Source organism: Ictalurus punctatus, chromosome 15, assembly GCF_001660625.3.
Source record: "Ictalurus punctatus breed USDA103 chromosome 15, Coco_2.0, whole genome shotgun sequence".
Taxonomy (NCBI): domain Eukaryota; kingdom Metazoa; phylum Chordata; class Actinopteri; order Siluriformes; family Ictaluridae; genus Ictalurus; species Ictalurus punctatus.
This window is the reverse complement of record NC_030430.2, coordinates 20,643,756-20,662,001: the sequence shown is the minus strand read 5'-3', so window position 1 is coordinate 20,662,001 and position 18,246 is coordinate 20,643,756. Positions and strand designations below refer to the sequence as shown.

At 40.4% G+C, this 18,246-nt stretch overlaps 2 protein-coding genes across 8 annotated transcripts in view; both read right to left on the bottom strand.

The window, feature by feature from the left end:
• The window catches only part of kmt2d (lysine (K)-specific methyltransferase 2D), a 31,549-nt gene extending 30,254 nt beyond the window's left edge, over window positions 1-1,295 (bottom strand). For 6 of the 7 annotated variants that reach the window (XM_047160378.2, XM_017486880.3, XM_047160383.2 and 3 more), the window contains exon 1: window positions 477-1,294. The gene's annotated coding sequence lies outside the window, so the exon portion shown is untranslated. Of the gene's footprint in view, window positions 1-476 lie in introns of all 7 variants that reach the window. The other variant, XM_047160384.2, reaches the window with a different exon arrangement.
• Window positions 1,296-4,783: 3,488 nt separating this feature from the next.
• Window positions 4,784-10,630, bottom strand: dhh (desert hedgehog signaling molecule). The gene is made up of 3 exons (XM_017486342.3): window positions 9,692-10,630; window positions 7,537-7,798; window positions 4,784-5,962 (listed from the first exon to the last, which is right to left on the bottom strand). Exons 1-3 carry the CDS (start codon window positions 9,989-9,991, stop codon window positions 5,148-5,150), a joined length of 1,377 nt encoding a protein of 458 aa, XP_017341831.1. The 5' UTR covers window positions 9,992-10,630; the 3' UTR covers window positions 4,784-5,147.
• Window positions 10,631-18,246: the final 7,616 nt, after the last annotated feature.

The window sequence follows — 18,246 nt, the reverse complement described above, 5'->3', positions numbered from 1 at the left end:
TTGCCAACAAACGAAGACTCAGTGAGGTGAAAACAACTAGCCATTAGCTAAAGGTACTATTTGAACTTCGACAAGCAGGCAGTTAGCAAACTAAGCTAACTTAACACCAAGGGCACACTATTCGTGCATCTTAGCTAAGGTATATAAAGTAACGATGCGATTTGTTTTCCTGCCGAACGAGTCTCAAAACATTTAGACACATGAGATAGCTAGCTAATATGTACGTTTATAAAATAAATAAATAAATGAATAAATAAATTTTAAAAAAAAAACTTTACTAGCCGGTAAGTAAAGTAAATAAGAAAAGAGCACGCATTTTGAAACTATGCCAGCTCAGGTACGAGGTTAACTACTACACTAAGGTAAAAGACATGAATAAACACCGTGCACCACTTCACCATGTTAAGATAGCACGGCAGATTTAATTTCCAAATTAGCAAAACAACAACAAAGCAGCTTATAAGAGTTGAACTCACCTTACAGAACGATACTCGGGTCCTCATACATGATCAGAAACAGTCCTACGGACACAAATCCGTGTGTATTGGTTTCATTTCATAAAGCTGAGCAGGCTGAGCGCTGTGTTGTGGATTGGGGGAAGTGCCCGAAGCCCTTGGCTGCTTGTAACGCCTGCTAACTTGGTCATGTATTAGCTAGCGTACAAGATGGCTAACCAAATTAATCATATTGTACTCTTGTAGGCACAGACGAATCCAAAAAAGAAACTCAAATACCCACACAGGAGACGGGATGGTACCGTAGTCGCTAGTTTGCTTCTTTGCTAATTTGAAGCCGTTTTAAATGTTTACTGCGTAGCTGGTTTTTCGCTTTTCCTGGCTGTATGGGCTGTTTTTGTTTTTTGTTTTTTTAATAAAGCTTGACGGACTTGCTTTAGTTAAGTTTTTTTTTCATCTCTTGCTTATCTTTTGTCCAGTAGTAACAATTCTTCAATTGCTCACTCGTTGTTGTTGTTGTTATTGTTTGCGAGCGCTTGAGCTTAGTTAGCTAATGTAAATGCTTTGTTTTCCTTTGGAAGTCATTTTAATTCTCAGTCACCGCCACATCCATTTTAATCAATCCCACCGCGCCGAGGGTAACAACACCGGGTTTAGCCGGGTATGTTGCTTTTGTTCATGGTTCCTCGCCAAAAAATGTTACGCAGAGATATGAATACAGCAATTATTTCATTTCCTTTCAAATCACCAAGGCTTTAAATAATCCTTTCGGACTGTATGATGATGTGAAACTGTGTAACGCAGATCTACGAGGGGGTGGGAGACACTCCTGGCTCGCTACAAATTGAATTGCAGCCATTTTCCAGCAAGCTTGTTTACCATCAATAATCATTATGGCGCGCTCGCTTTCACTTTGTCTGGACTGGAGTGATGCAAGTATTTCCCTTTCAAATTCATTTCCCGAATGAAGAGACAAGTGCACGACGGAGGTTTTTAATCCCTGTGTTCTGCTCACTTCTTACACATGGATGTACTGCTCATTGGTCATATTGACTTTAAGCAGATGAGACAAAATATTCTGTGAAGTAACTGAAGACAGCTATGTTTTTGGGGGCACGTGTTCCCAGCCCAGGTCCTGCATATTTTGACGTCTTTTCCATGCTTGAACAAACCCACTTCAGTTTAAGAAACACTGAAATGTGCAGAACAGGGGGTTCTCCAGGACCAGGGTTGCTGGTGTGTGTGATCAGGTATAAGTGCAAATAGGTAGGGTGTGGTGGTAATGTGTCCTAGAGTCAGTTCGTCCATTTGTATTATTTTGTGTCAGGTTGAATAACCAAAAAAAGTCCACTCATTCACTACTCATACTCATTTAGTAGCTGCTATATCCTGGTCATGGTCTAGGTGGACCTGAAGCCTATTCCAGTAACACTGTATGGAACAATCCATCACAGGGAATCACATCCATCCATCTTCTACCGCTTACTCCTTTTCAGGGTCACAGGGAACCTAGAGCCTATCCCAGGGAGCATCTGGCACAAGGTGGGGTAAACCCTGGACAGGGTGCTAGTCCATCACAGGGCACAATCACATACACATTCACACACCCATTCATACACTACAGACACTGTAGTGCCAATCAACCTACCATGCATATCTTTGGACTGGGTGAGGAAACCAGAGTACCCAGTCTCCACGCAGCACGGGGAGAACATGTAAACTCTGCACACACAGGCGGAACTCGAACCCCAGACCCTGGAGGTGTGAAGCGAACGTGCTAACCACTAAGCCACCGTGCACCCTAGGGAATAACATGCACACAGTCATTCATACCTACAGACCATTTTTAAGTCAGTCTACATATTGACATGTTTTTGGAAGGTGGGAGGAAACTGAAGAAGCTAGAGAAAACCCACATGGACACTGTGTACAGGCAGTAACCAAACTCAGGAAGCTCAAATCAGGGACTCTTGAGTTTTGAGGTGGTAACGCTACCCGCTGTACCATCAGGCTGGACAAATTGCCTTTGGAATCCATCCATCCATTTTCCATGCCACTTATCCTATACAGGGTCATGTGGAGCCTGGAGCCTATCCCAGGGAACTCGTGGCACAAGGCGGGGGACACCCTGGACGGGGTGCAAACCCATCGCGCGCACACATTCACACACCCAGTCACGCAATATGGACAATTTGGAAATGCCAATCAGCCTACACCACGTGTCTTTGGACTGGGGGAGGAAACCAGAGTACCCGAAGGAAACATTCAAACTCTGATGTTTGTAATATTAATTTGAATCAGGGCTATAGCATATACAATTTCAATTTAGAAAGTGAGCCAAATAAAAAGTTTGGGGGGTGGTTTAGTATGGTTATGCTAAAGAGTTAAAACAGGTCTTTAAAAAAAAAACGGGTCAAACAGAACACAAGACTTAAAGTTTTAGTAGTGATTTGAAATTGTTTCGAATTTTAACTACTCCAAAGTGTTTTAAGGAAAGCTTTTAGCGAGCTCTGATACTTGGTAAGTAATTAGTTTATATATTCTGACCCATGAATGATGCCACATATCCTTTAAATGTTAAAGCCACCAAACACATCTAATCTAAATAAATATGTTGATGTATTTCTATACTGTAGGCTTTATGATATGCACATATGGACTATAAACCATAGTCAATAACTATTTATCACCTTGAAATATTACAGGTTGATTATTTATATATACTTGTTACACACAAAACTGTAGCTTGAGACTGTATACAACTAGGACTGGTAAACTCATACACGTTTCGCTTCAGGATTAGTTTTAACCACGAAGACAACTACCTCTAAGACCTGATTGGTTAGCAATGATAATTTTGGGTATGGCTTCCTGATGCGGTGTCTCCTATTGGCCATATGCAGATGAATCACAGAAAGATCTTAGGTGGATTTGTGCCCATCTGTAGCCTCCATCAACTGGATAATCCTCTTTAATACATATCTCATCAGCTGTCCAAAATGCTAGAAAAAGAAACACAGGTTACATATATTGTACATTCTGCTTCATGACTTTGCTCAGAGTGTCTCTGGTATTTGATGTCTTGTTTTAGATAAAAAGCTTTTTTTCTTATTCTCTTATATTTTTATTTAAATGTTATGTACATCCCCATCTTGGTGACAGGTGTGTTCCAGAGAGACATTTGAAGAGAAGCTTGAATGTTATCTAATCTGATTAAGACAAAAACAATGCTGTTTGTTTTCATTGACAGAGACCTTTAGATTTTGTCATTTAAAGGTCATCTATGAATAACATTTATCACTGTAGCTTTTATTTCTTGTAATGCAGCTTTATGAATGACCTCCTTCAAGTTTTATGTGGCATACTGATAAAAACAAATTCAGGACTATAATTAACAACCTGATTGTGATTTTTTCAAACTCTGTTTGCTGTTGGTGAAATTTTAAATGTCTGAACATTAATAAACCACTCGTTTAGGCTTCAAACTCAGTTACATAATTAGCACATCTAGAATGTATAATAACCATGTTGGATCTTTTTTTTTTTATAAGAAGCTATAAGCAGAGACCAGTTAATGATCAGGCTAAGACGCCTTGTTATAGCGCATATTGTCCACAAGGGGGTGTAAAATACTATCATTAGGGTGAAGTGATGTCCAAAATAAAAACATGTTCAAGATTTTGACTTTTTAAAAATGTTCTGACGCATGTGGCAGTCTGGACCTTGTTAATTAATTCTTCTAAAATACAAATCGATCATAGAGAAATGGAAGAAGACAAAAAGGAGATAAATTAGGCAGATGCTTCAAAATATCCACAAATTTACCTAATTCTAGACTCAAATATCAACCATTGAAAATGGCCATTTCATTTGCATTTTGTCTTTCAGCAAACTCTTCTATAACAATTCCAGTTTAAGGCTTTTGTGTTTTAAACTCATATTTGTGCTCAATTAGAAGAACTGCATAGATACTGTCAGTAAATTAGCATACTGACTTATTTAAAGCCCAAATTGGAAATGCCCTACAGAGCACTTGTGCTGCTCCAGGGTTAACTATGAATTATTATTATTATTATTATTATTATTATTATTATTATTATTATTATTATTATTATAACTGGCCTGCCAGTTACTCCAGGACTCCAAAGTGAGGCATTTGCAGCAGGACACTAACAAAGGACGGCTAAGAAATATAACAAAGCCCTGTTATATTTTTGAAAAGTTGCATCAGCCAATGCAACCCATGAAATAATAGCAGTTCATCATCAAACCCATTATTTATCAGTCTAAAGGGCAGGTGTTAAAAAAAAAGACATGAAGTCATCATATTAATTACTATAATTTGAAAATGTTTATATATTATAAATCCAAACATATAAAAATAGCATTTTTTCCCAAGAAATATTCCATCTTCTGTATAAAAATGTTTGCTCTGAATCTGACATTAACATGTGCCACAGTCAAATAACAACCATTATGGTATACAGTGTACTTCAAATCTATGAATGACTACAACAAATTATCCAATTGTACAGTGAAGGGAATTAATAATACTATATTACATATCAATTCATTATAATTTGTATTTGTTTGGGGTTGGGTTTTTTGGGGGGATAAGTAGGCTTTATTTGGTTAGAAAATTCTGACCCTAACAGAAAGATGTCATTGGTATCTCCTGTCCTGGATCTTCAATCACAAAATCCAGAAAGTCTGAGCAATCGTACATAGCAGCCTTGCATACCAGTGAACCCCTGCTTGTGTGCCCTCCAGACAATCAAAATATAGCTTAGAATGATGTTCTTTTAAACATGTGCTGTTCATTTTGTTCATTGCACTGTGAACTACACCTGAACTGTTATGTATCACATTCAAATGTCCTCTGGAAAGAATTTGGTGAGGCAGACTGATTGTGTGAACCTCAGCAGCACCTTGCATCATCACTGTTAGTGGATTCACCGCCATGAATACTTGTGACAGTCCAATCAGGAAGCGAAGTGGCCCAAATGCCCAGTGTGCCAGCCTCTGATCCTCTATAGATGCATAACTGGATGCCAGAACACCATCCACAAACAGGTTGCCATGTTCTGTCAATGGAGCATAAACCCCAATTCTTTCTTCCTGTGAGACAGAAATTATTTTGGAAGGATGCACACGACCCTCTATTCCCCAAATTAGTACATAGGCTCCCCTTGTCACTTGACTAGCAAAGCTAGCATAGTACTCATAGTAGTATAACTTGAGGCTGGGAGCCATGAAGATGAGGTGATTGGGTGTAATTGTGAGTCTGTGCCCATTTTCTGTGCTGAGAATCAAGAAAGTGGACCTGTGCTCCGCGTCCAAATGTAGGAACAGGAGGACAGGGCTGAAGATTATGCCACCAGATTCAGACAAAGCAAGCACTGAGTCTCCAGGCTGCAGTTGAGACATAGGCTTTTGCACTCCTTCAGCCACAGTCACGAGTGCTGAAGCTGAGAAACAGCCTCCTTTCTCCACCGCAACAGAGTGATCTGAGAAATGGAGAAACAGAGCAACAGTGTTCGTTTAGACTAATTCATAATGTTATGGATATTAAGAAATAATATGCAGACAAGTGGCAAATTAAAGGAAAAACAGTGTTTCTGTTATGCTTCAGCTTTTGCTGGCATTGTTTGGGTTCACTTGTCCCCTCAGAGGGAACCATTACTGCAGATCAATAAAAAGTTGTTCTGACTGACTAACTTTATCCTATGATGAAACATTTCTATCCTGATGGGAGAGGTTTCTACCAAGATGACCCCAGACCCATCCACAGGTCACGAGGACTCAATAAATAGTTTGATGAGTATGAAAATGTTCTTCATATGCTTTGGCCTTCACAGTCACCATATCTCAATAGATATGGAAGGTTTTGGTGGCTCTCTACAAACATCATCAAAACAACAATTAAGGGAATGTTTCTTGCCAGAATGGTGTTCATCCCTCCAGTACAATTCCAGAGATGTGTAAAGTCTAGGTCATTGTGCATTAAAGCTGTTCTGGTTGCTCACAGTGGCTTGACACCTGACTAATGGTGTTTTCACACTTGGTCCTTTTCAGAGGTCTGAGCACGGTTTGCTGGATTTTTGTCCCATGTGTGAACCCTCCAAACGATCTGAGACCATTTCAAAATGAACAGAACCGAGACCATCTTGGGAGGTGGTCTGAGTACGGTTCACTTTCAGCTAATGGTACGGTTTGCTAAAAACATGCATTGTCAACACAAATAGCTCTCGGCTCACTTGAATTTTCCATTCACAAATTCTCATACAGGCTTCTGTACAAATTGTGCTATTCAACATGGCTGCTTCTGCTGGAAGAGGGATGTTATAGACTGATGAGGAAACGGCTGCACTTCTCCAAATTTGGAAGGAGGACTACATTAAGAAACAATTATCAACCACCCATAGAAATTCTAAAGTGTTTCTTCAATTTTCAGCAAAATTGAAAGACAGAATTTAAGCAGGTCTTGCAGTGCCAGGTTAAAAGTGAAAAAATTACGCCAGTAATATATGTACACACAAGATAAATTGCGATCTAGTGGACAATCAGCCGACGTCAAGTGTCCTCTCTACAATTGGTTACCCCCTGCGTTAACCCAATGGATGTTGTAGCAGTAGGAAGTGTTGACATCAGCAAGGATGATATTGGTACATTCATTGTAAACTTGCTTTAACTATTTAGCTGCGCAATATTTCTGTTCCCACAATGCAAAGCATTGCAAGTGGACTAGGACCCAAAAAGCAACAGTATGATTACAAAGATGTCTGACACCCCATTACTGCTTAAGTGGACCAAAAAGAATCTGCGTCCTCTTTCAGGTACAAGGACAGTGTGAATGTAAAGAGAACTGGGTCCTTTTTCACTTGGTTCTCCTCTTGGTCCACTTTAAGCGGTCTGAGTTTGGTTCATTTAAAGGGGACCCAAGTGTGAAAACACCCTAAGACACTTTATGTTATTTTTTCCCTTTAATTTGCACCCCCCCCCCCCCCCACACACACACACACACACATGCACACACATACAAAAAAGTCATATAAGTTCATTCAAATGGAAAGAGATTTACCAGCTTTGACTGAACAGTGCACGTGATACTTGGACTCATAGTACACCCAGTCAAACCCAGCCTCGACGGCCAACTGAGCAAGGATGCCATACTTTTTTATGTCCCTGTCTGAGGTGGTTATGTCCACGGCACGGCCCTCATAATGCAGAGAGCCAGATGGATGATTATCGTCCTCGTCCCAGGCCTCGGTCACACGTAGTCGAACACCTGGCCATTGGTTCATAACTGCAATGGCCAGTTTATTTAGGCAATCCTTACAGCGCTGCCAGAGGAAAAGAAATATGTTATTCAGATAATTCAGGTTGAACAATAATTGAGCTATGAAACCACCAGAACACCACACCTAGGCATAATTCTTTATTCTCGGCAGGTTCCACTTTCACATTGCCTTCAGCAACATACTCAAGTTGTACAAAGACTAAACACCACAGTGATGGGTTGTGTTTTGTCTCTCTGCCTTCACTGGTTGACATCAGCAAATTTTGTCTGTACATTCAGCTCTGATAAAGGCCATCTACAACCCCCTCCAAAACTGCCTCTAACAATCAAAACAAAGCTACTGTAACTAATCTACAACATTCTTTGGCCATCTTCAGCTATGTTAGAGAGTTAAATTCAAGGTCAGGTTTTTTTTTTCTCACAAGATAGAAATATTTTCACACAGCCTTTTATGCATGGTTAGTCAAATGGTGGTGTTATTACAATATCTGTTCTGGCTTCCATCTGTACTAGAGGAAGCACAAACTGTGGTTCGGTTTTTAACATTTCAGGAAAAAAATGTGTTTTGTCGTGAGAAATTTTACAGTGGAGTGTATTGAGACCATTCAAAAGGAGCGAGAAAGGGCAAGTGAAAGAGACAGGGGGTCAAGAAAAGGCAAGCAGAGAAGAAAAGGCGAGACCCAGTCGGAGTGAGAGGGCAGATTGGTGGAATGTTTGGGCATGCATTTGTGAATATGACGGAGAAAAGTGAGAAATTAAGCCAGGCAAAAAACAAACCAGGCCCATTTTTCTCGCAGTTAGGTTCGACAGAGGCGTTTCATTGTCAGAACTACAATAGAGGCTTTTCCGATGCTGACATTACTTCAGCAGGCGGGAATTCTGTACAGACAACCCCGCAGAACTACCAAAACATACACAAAGGACAGCTTTCAGTTCTGGACAAGGAGAGGGCACATGCATACATACACATACGCCAACTCTCAGCCTTGGCATCAGAAAGGCACCTGTGACTCAGCAGGACACACATAATGTGCAATCAGAATAACTAAATGTCCCAGCTATGACTTGAAGGACCTGTATTATGATTATCTCCTGAGAAGCCCAAATATTATTTTCTGATTGATATCGTGTGTTCCTGTGTAAAAGTATGCAGCAAATTATCCTAAAGTATGATTCCGCTGCTGAAACGATTCAAGACCTCTCAAGACACTGGGAACCCATTTTACACATTAATAAAAAAAAAAAAACATTTACTTTTCCACCAAGACACTTATATGTTTAAGTTAGTAATGAGCTTGCAACTTTTTTTTTAATCATTAAAGGAATTTGTGTCTGTTGTGAATTTCACAAAGTTCACTGCCTCATCTACTGATTTAATTACATGAACACAGAAGGGAAACAAGAATTTAATAATTTCTTAGCAGCAAATACCACGGTTAAAGATTAATGAATGGCTGCATACTGGGCATAGACTTGTTAATCCATTTTTTATGTGATTTGACCAAAATCCTGGCTTGGAATATTAAAAATATTAAGCATCTAAACATAATTAAGATCTAACTGTTTTGGAACTGTGTGGAGTGTCATTGTGCTCTCCTGTTTCCTAAATCACTCCAAGGCGAGTGCTCAGAATGCTTACAGACCATTAAGGAGTGTTGTAAAGTTAAAATGTCACTAAGCACTCCGTCTAATAGGTACAGATGCGACATTGTACTACATTGAACTTTTGTTGTTGTTGTTTTCAAGAACAAAGAAAAAAATTCATTCATGAATGAGTAAACGTGCAGTGGATGACTTGGGGTGGGGGGTGTGTGTGTGTGGGGGGGGGGGGGGGGGGCTGCTTGGATCTGTAGAAACCGTTAAAAAAATTGCATGTAAAACCAAAATATACTTTACCAGTGAAAGTTCATTAGCGATTACCCAGCTTCCCCTTTACCTTGGTCATGAACCGGTCCGCTTTAGTGCGCTCCTCGTCTTTGAAGTCAATGTCAGGGTTGTAGTTGCACACTAGCTCGTTGAAGCGCTCCGAGTGGCGCGTTATCTTTCCTTCGGCCCGGCCGCTCGCGCCCAGGTTGTTTTCGGAGACGTTGGGCACGTGCTGCTTGTAGACCAGCGGTGTGAGCCTGCGCGGCCTTGAGCGAACGCCGTATCCCGGACCGGGCCCACAGCCGTGCACCAGCAGCCACGCGCAGGTGCACGCCGCCGCCAGCAGGCCAAAGCGCGGAGTCGGCGTCATTTGGTCCGCGCGCTCAGGACGGCCCGGAGACTCCGCGGCGCGAGCGCAACAGCACTAAGCACCTGCTGGCATTTCAGCGCGAGGCAGTATTTTCCACGACCGTACCGCGAGCCCAAATTAGCAAAGCACGCGGGGATTGGAGGTTGTAAATCATTAACCAGACTGACCTGCGCGACGGAGCAAACTCATTGTTTGCACCCGCACGTAAAGCATTTAAAAGTAGGCTATTCTAGAAAATATTGTAAGCTCGAGCAATTTAGTAAACAAGTGTCCTTGGGGGAATGCTAGAGCTATAGAGGCGTTCAAGGACGACTCCTAAGTCGCTTCCATTTACTTCTCATGCTGGCTGCAGGTCAGACACCCTGAGTTACCTGCTTCCTCTTCATCCTTTGAGAGATGTGCACAGCCGCAGGTGTCTCATCCTAAATCCCATCCTCAGTGTTCCCGCACCTTGGACAGCTCCGCACAGAAACAAGTTTCTTCCAGCTGTCCTTAATAATCTACCGCGATATAATCACCAGGCTGGCGGTGAACGCGCTGAAATGAAAGTGTAGACTTCCTGCCGCTGCTGGAGTACCGAGGATTTGCCGGTGTGTCGCGAGCGCTTTTAAACAGCTCCGCTCTGACTGCATGCTTATGTGAGCGGACAGGACAGGACAGAACAGGGCAGGACCGCCCCCCTCCCTTCCTGCACGCTGTCCGCACACGAGCTTCCACTTCACCGTCGCAGCCTAAAGACCTCACCTTAAGAATACCCTATAAGAGCACTGATTCATTCTATACAATGTATATATTTTACTGTTTTATCTTTTACACGTTTTTTTTAATGGGTACTAAACTGCATTCCTGTATCTCCTTTTACCTAGAATGATGCATGTACTGTACCTTTAAAGCTTTAGACAAAAATATCATTATGTTACAGGTGGCTTAGTGGTTAGCATCTTCGCTCACACCTCCAGGGTTGGGGGCTCGATTCCCACCACTGTCCTGTGTTTGCGGGGGTTTCCTCCGGGTACTCCGGTTTCCTCCCCCAGTCCAAAGACATGCATGGTAGGCTGATTGGCATGTCCAAAGTGTCCGTAGTATGAATGCGTGTGTGAATGTGTGTGTGATTGTACCCTTCGATGAACTGGCACTCTGTCCGTCCAGGGTGTACCCCACATTGTGCCCGAATCCATTGTGTGATTGTGCCCTGCGATCGATTGGCACTCTGTCCAGGGTGTACCCCACCTTGTGCCTGATTCTCCCAGGGATAGGCTCCAGGTTCCCTGTCACCCTGTGGGATAAGCGTTGTAGAAAATGGATGGCTGGATAATTACGGTACATTTATGTGTCTGTGTGTCATTTTAAAGTTACACTATACACTGTAAAAAAAATAATAATAAATTGTACTGTAATACAATACTACAGTACTGTGATATATACATAGTATAATATAACACATGATCCAGTATATTGGCTCATTTGGCTGATGCTTTTAAAAAGAAGCAAGTTACAGTTGATGCAGGATACAAGTGAGCTGAAGGTTAAGGGTGTTACTCGAGGAACCAACTAAGGCAGTTTGGAAGTATTGGTATTTGAACACACTTTACGTTAACCACTGAGCTATCACAACTAGCTTGCACTGATTCAACACAATCTTTTAGTACAAGTTAATTCCATGGTGGAGGTTGAATCAATGCTGGCTAGTTGATCTTTGAGTCACTCTGTTGCAGGAAATTAGTGCAAAATTTATAAAGCCATTATTACAGTGTATCTATGACAAGATGCATATTGAAGGAACAAAAGATGTACCACACCAACAACAAGAAAATGTACCATTTATTCATACATTCATTCATCTTCAGTAACCACTTTATCCTGGTCAGGGTCTGGTTCTGGAGGTTCTGGAGTCTATCCCAGGAAGACAGCGCGCAAGGTGAGAAAATTCACCCTAGATGGGATGCCAGAGTGTGTCATAAACACACTCTTTCGGAGCGGCAGTTTAGCATCTATCTGCATGGTGGATGTGGGAGGAAACCAGAGAACCCAGAGGAAACCTACACAAACGCATGGGAGAACATGTGAAACTGCCCTAGGTAATTTTTTTGTACTATTTTTTGAGTGTTTGACTACATTGCTGAATTAACAGCTTACAGTATTGAACTAATTGTCACTGTGTTGAATTGATTCTTACAGGGTTAAAACTTTTAAAGCATTCATATAGACCAGCTGGACACAAATAAGACTTTAATAAGTGATTCAAAACTGCAAATGTTGCTGCGCACACCTATACTTTAAACTTATACATATTTGTTACATTAGCATGAATTAGAGTGAGGAAAATGTACAGGTATACAAATATAGAAGACATTTATAGTTGATTTTCATGAAATTCATCAGTGAATAAACACCTCACTAGCAAATACAAGGCCTACTCTGTAGTGCATTATTAAAAGTAACATTGAAAATAAGGGCTAAAAGTAAGAGTCCTTGACATTAATTTGACTTCCTACCTAAGAGTATGACCAGTAGCTTACCGACACTATCTAGGTTTCCCTTCCTTTGTTTGCTCCATTTCAAAAAAGATGTGAACTAATTGTGGTCCCTGTGCACTTAGGGCTTCTCAGTAGGGAACACCCATGTGCTCTATATATTTTTACGTTTCTAGAACAATGGATTTAGATGACCGAAAGATTCTTATTGTCACAATATGAACAAGAGGGGGAAGAAAAATAAAGCCGAGGAAGATATTGCGCTGATTTCCGCTGACCTCCAATATGCATCCAGAACTTTGGCAGCTAAGATCATTTATTTAGGCCCAAAATGACAGACAGGAAAAAAAGGTTAGAGATTGCCCTGAATATCCCCAGGAAAACTCTCATTTACTGTCCATGCAGTGCAATGAAATATTGTCCAAGACAGGACACTGTGTTGCGAGAGGGTAGAGAGAAATAATAATAATAAAAAAAAAAAAACAGACAGCGGTCACAGAAAACAACATAGCTCTTCAAACAGGAACATTTATTCATTCATCTTGAGTAAAAACTTCATCCTGGTCAGGGTCAATCCGGACCTGGAGCCTTTTCCAGCAAACCTCAGTGTGAACTAGGATGTGATACCAGTTCATCACAGAGCACCATGCACACACACTCACAAATAGGGGCAAGGTAGCATAAGCAATCCATTAACCAGCAGCATGATATTGGGATGGAGGAAACCCATGCAGACACAAGGAGAACATGCAACATGACACACAGACAGTAGATCGAACCGGGGACCTGGAGCTGTGAAGCGGGACCACTATTCACTGACTGCAAATCGTTATAGTGTTCAAAAGGTGTATTATCAAAAATAGTGATACAACATCAAAACATATCATTGGAACATATCATCTATAGAAAAGTGTAGCCTTTATGTTTAGACTTAAGTATGTTGTAATGACAAACTAACTAGCCCTAGTATTTTAGAGAAGGTTGAGTTGGTCATGACATGGCAAGTAAGGAATTAAACACGATGCGGCATTCTGCTTTAGGTAAATAATCAACATTGGGGTAGTGTGGACAGAAAGTAGAGTTACTGTTACCTCCTCAAAATTATTATCCAATAACAGAACATCCCAAAGCATTTTATTCTTCTTATATTACTGCAAAAGGAATCATAATTTTTACCCATTTATAGCTATATGTAATGGTAGAAGAAAACTTCTGCAAGGAAAGTTAGCTCCTGTTATTACTTACATTATAGCAGCACGAAACAAAAATGCAACTTGTCATGTTACCAAAAAAACACAAAGTTTTCTGTCCTGTAGACCATGTCGAAAAACTTACAGGTTTACCTCTGACTGCTACGAAGCACTTACTGGAGAACCTTCATCATATTAGATAAATAATCTCCTCAAAGACAACTTCACCATCTCAAAAAATAGACACATTTTTATGTGTTTATGTGAAGTGTCTGCCATACAAGTCCCAACACGTATGGGAGTCCCCCCCCCGGCCGATGTCTCCAATTGGATCAACTTCCTTTCTATTCTGTAATACAGTACTTCACTACATGGCCTGGTAGAGTTCAATAGGATATCAACTATCCAACACATATACAACTCATCCATCCCTTTTTTGTACCTCTTATCCTACACAGGGTCAAGGGGAGCCTGGAGCCTATCCCAGGGAACTCGGGGCACAAGGCATGGGACACCATGGACAGGGTGCTAACCCATCGCAGGGCAAAATCACACACACATCACACAACCATTCATGTACTATGGACAATTTGGAAATGCCAATCAGCCTACGATGCATGTCTTTGGACTGGAGGAGAAAACCAGAGTAACCAGAGGAAACCCCCAAAGCACGGGGAGAACATGCAAGCTCCACGCACCCAGAGCAGAAGCAGGAATCGAACCCCCAACCTCAGAGGTGTGTGGAAAATGAGAGAACAATAAAACATTGTAAACTGTACATTACTGGAGAAATATAATCCATACATGGTGCTGACTATTTTCCAAGTATTCATTTATTATAGAATAGAAACCAGGAAATAGGAACTATGAAACCTTAAAAGACTTGTATGAAAAAAATAAACAATGTTTTAAAATGAAGATCTTGGCCTCCACCTCTTGGGTTTTACTGACCTCACTCCCCTATTTCAGGATGGGAGTATGTGGTGCCGTGAATGGCCATGTTTCCTGAACAGCCACAGCACAGAAAACGAGATCTTTCCTGCCAGAGTTACTCCGGCTAGCTTTGTTCCCCGTCACAGTGGGCTTGTGACTGCACCTGGGCTCAGAATAGTATGCTGCTGTTGAGTTCATGCCAGCATGCTCAGCTTCAGTAAAATTAGATGCTGAGTCATTTATAAAGCTCTTAGTTCCACTGGCTTCTAATCATCTGTCATGAGATGTCCATCAGATAAGGCCCGTAGCTGAAATCGTAGCCATAACATACAACTGTGTATATGCATGTGTATATAACAAGCACTCCAAACATAGGACTGACCAGAGGATGTATGTTAGACTGGAAATTTTTTAAAAAGCTGATTAGACACTCTGATTCTATTTCCTGACAGAGAAGCTGATGGCAAGGACGGTCAAGGAGCAGACTCTCCTCATGAGCAGTTCAAGCAGGCCATTCTAAGCTGTTTCAACTCTGTTATCAGTGCAGGAAAAAGCAGGGTGCTGCATCCCAGCAAGAGTGTGATTTGTGAGGACCTGCATTAGGTTTCAATAGCAACAACACACAAACTTTGATGACCTCACATAACACTCTTGTCACAGCTGAACACCATGAGACACAGGATGACAGAAGAGGATGATCTGTAAGTATGTTTATGACAGTATGCTGTGATATATGTCCTACCATGATCGTGGCATCCTTTTAGCCCTTACGTCATGCGTATAATATATGGAGCCACTTTTCAACACGAGATTTAGATTTGCCATCGTGTGACAGCAGTGATGCTGCAAAAGGCTGGACAATAGCTAACCAGGGTGGAACTTCCTGGCCCCAAGGCAAGCAGGTTAGAGGTCAAAAGAAAAAAAAATATCTCAGCACTTTTGCTACATGTCTAAGAACTTCTGTCATCTTTCCAAAAAATATACAGAACTTGTTTTCTATCATGTACAGTCGTGTGAAAAAATAAGTACACCCCATGGGAATTGTTGGCCTGTTTTGACATATTTGGACAAGCAAACGATCATTTTTGAAACAGTGCCTATTAATAAAGTTGATATACCTGAACATATCCACAAGGAAAATAAAATGTTCAATCATGTATTAAACAGAAATATAAAATAGATGTGATATTCTTCTGTGGAAAAAGTAAGTACACCCTTGGCCTGAGAAGCTAGTGTTGTCCCCTTTAGCAGAAATAACTTCTTGTAGGCGTTTTGCATAATTGTCCACCAGTCTCTGACATCGGCTTGCTGGAATTTATGACTGTTCTTCCATGCAATCTTCTTTCAGTTCCACAACCTTTTTTTCTGAAGGCTTTATAGAACTCTTAAGATCTTGGCATGATGACACCACACATCTCAATAACAAAGGGAACACCAGACACTAGATATGAGAGGTTTAAATTAGAAAGGTTTCTCCTGAACTCCCTAAGCAGGTTATCATCACTGACACCCAATCTTCAACACCTGATTCTAATTTTATGGATTTGAAGGTGTGATAAATGTAGGGGTGTACTTACTTTTCCCACGTGATAGATGTGGTTTATATTTTGTTCATTTAAATTGTGAAAGTTACTACAAAAGGACAATTTTATTTGTCGTTCAATAGAGTGTATCACCTGTATTAATAGGCACTGCTTCAAAATGGATCAAATATTTGATTGTCCAAATATGTAAAAAAAAAAAACCAACCAACCAACCAAACAACCAAAAAAAAAAGTTTGTACTTTTCCCCCCCACATGACTGTATGTCGTATGTTCTCGAGTGTTCAGGATTAATGTGGAACAGAGTAGAGGGGTCTGATTTTAAATTGATGGTGTTCTTTTTATTATTTTTTCATTTTACCACTTTAGGTGCTTTATTTTATATCACTAGCATACAGTGCTCATATGCCTGATGCCACTTTACATGACTATAAATAACAGAAAGCCAACAGGATAATTTCACAATTGAGAAACTATCCTGTTGGTTTTCTGTTATTTATAATCATGTCAAGTGGCATCAGAATTAAAAATTTTGTAAAAAAGAAAAGAAAAAAAGTTATACATTTACCCATTCACAAATTATTATTGTTAACCCATTTCAGCTAACAATCCTATTTTTCATAAGGTAAGCAGCTGCATTTTGCTCTTAAAAAAGTAACTGGATCGATGTTTTAGAAGACATTATAGAATGTCATGAAGACTTTCAGGGCATTCTTATGATTTACGTAAAATTTGTGACCGCATTAGTCAACATGACAGTATCATTGAAAATTAAGAGAGAGAAAAATCTCAGTCCTCTGGAAATTTGGATAACACAACTTTCTGTTGAACATGTGAACTGGAATAATTTTGATCATTCCAAGTATTTAATAAGGGTGAATGTATAGGGTATATTTTTCCTTACCTATAGTGGATGACTAATGGAAAAAATTATGTTTCAGAAATGAGGTCACACATTAATACAAATATAATATGATTGTGAAGTATTTTAATGATTGTATTTGAAGGTAAAGTGTAGTTATAGTGGGCTGGGACAGGCAAGAACGGTGTTAAAAAGTGCTGTAGAGGTTTGATTAATGTTTTATTAAAGTTATTTATCTGAAATATGCACGTAGGATGTTGTATAAGACACTTTGTTTAAATGTTTAAATGTTGTTTATCCTTACCTTATATACATATTTGAAAAGGTAAAATCAGTTGGACAAAAAAAAAGGTCAAATCAGCTAACTGTGTTACCAAAATGTAAAAATTTCACAAAATTGTGCTCACAGTATTAATCTCTTGTGAAGTGTGTGAAGTAAGTGTGCTGTGAGTGTGCAGTGAGGGTGTGGGTACGCATGGACAGGCGGACAGCATGGCCTATTATCAGCCGATTAACAAGAAGTCTCGCCTTTTCCTGCCACCAGTTTTCTATTTGCCTGTAGGAATAATAACTCCTAGTGCACTTTGGCTCACACTTCAAAAAGCTAATCTAAGTCTTTTCCCCCCTCTTCATTCTTATGCTTTGACAATAAAGATAGCCTATCACATCCCACGAAAAGCCGGCTGTGTCCCGCTTTGTGTCCGATATGCTGAAGTAAATCTGACCAGTCAAATGGCCTCGGTTACACTAAAGCTGTGATGTGTGTCCACCCTTTACACCACATTCAGGAAGAGAAATACAATGAATTTGTCACAAGGACTTCTACCCAGAACCCCCAACCCGAAATGAGAAGCCGATAAGGAAAGAAAATGTACGCAAAGAACAAGAGTTTCCATTCTTTCCTAAATAATCCATGGTAATGGTAACTAAGAGGAATAGGTGCATTTAAAAAAAAACAAACAAAACAAAAAAAAACCTTATTTAAAAAGAAAAATGTTTCCATGTACACAGAGTGTCTGCTGTTGCGTAGGTTATTATCAGCACTTGCACAGAGGAAACACAGAGAGAAAACAGCTACAAAATTCAAAACTATCCTCAATTAAGACAGCCGACAAGAAATGGCAATCAGAAGACCGGGGCTTCTTTTTCTGTTCCGAATGATGGACAAAAAGGAAAAGGAAATGAACACTAGTCCCAGAAAACGGACACCAGTGATAGGGCGGTGAAGGCGTGCTGACAGACCCTGGACACAAA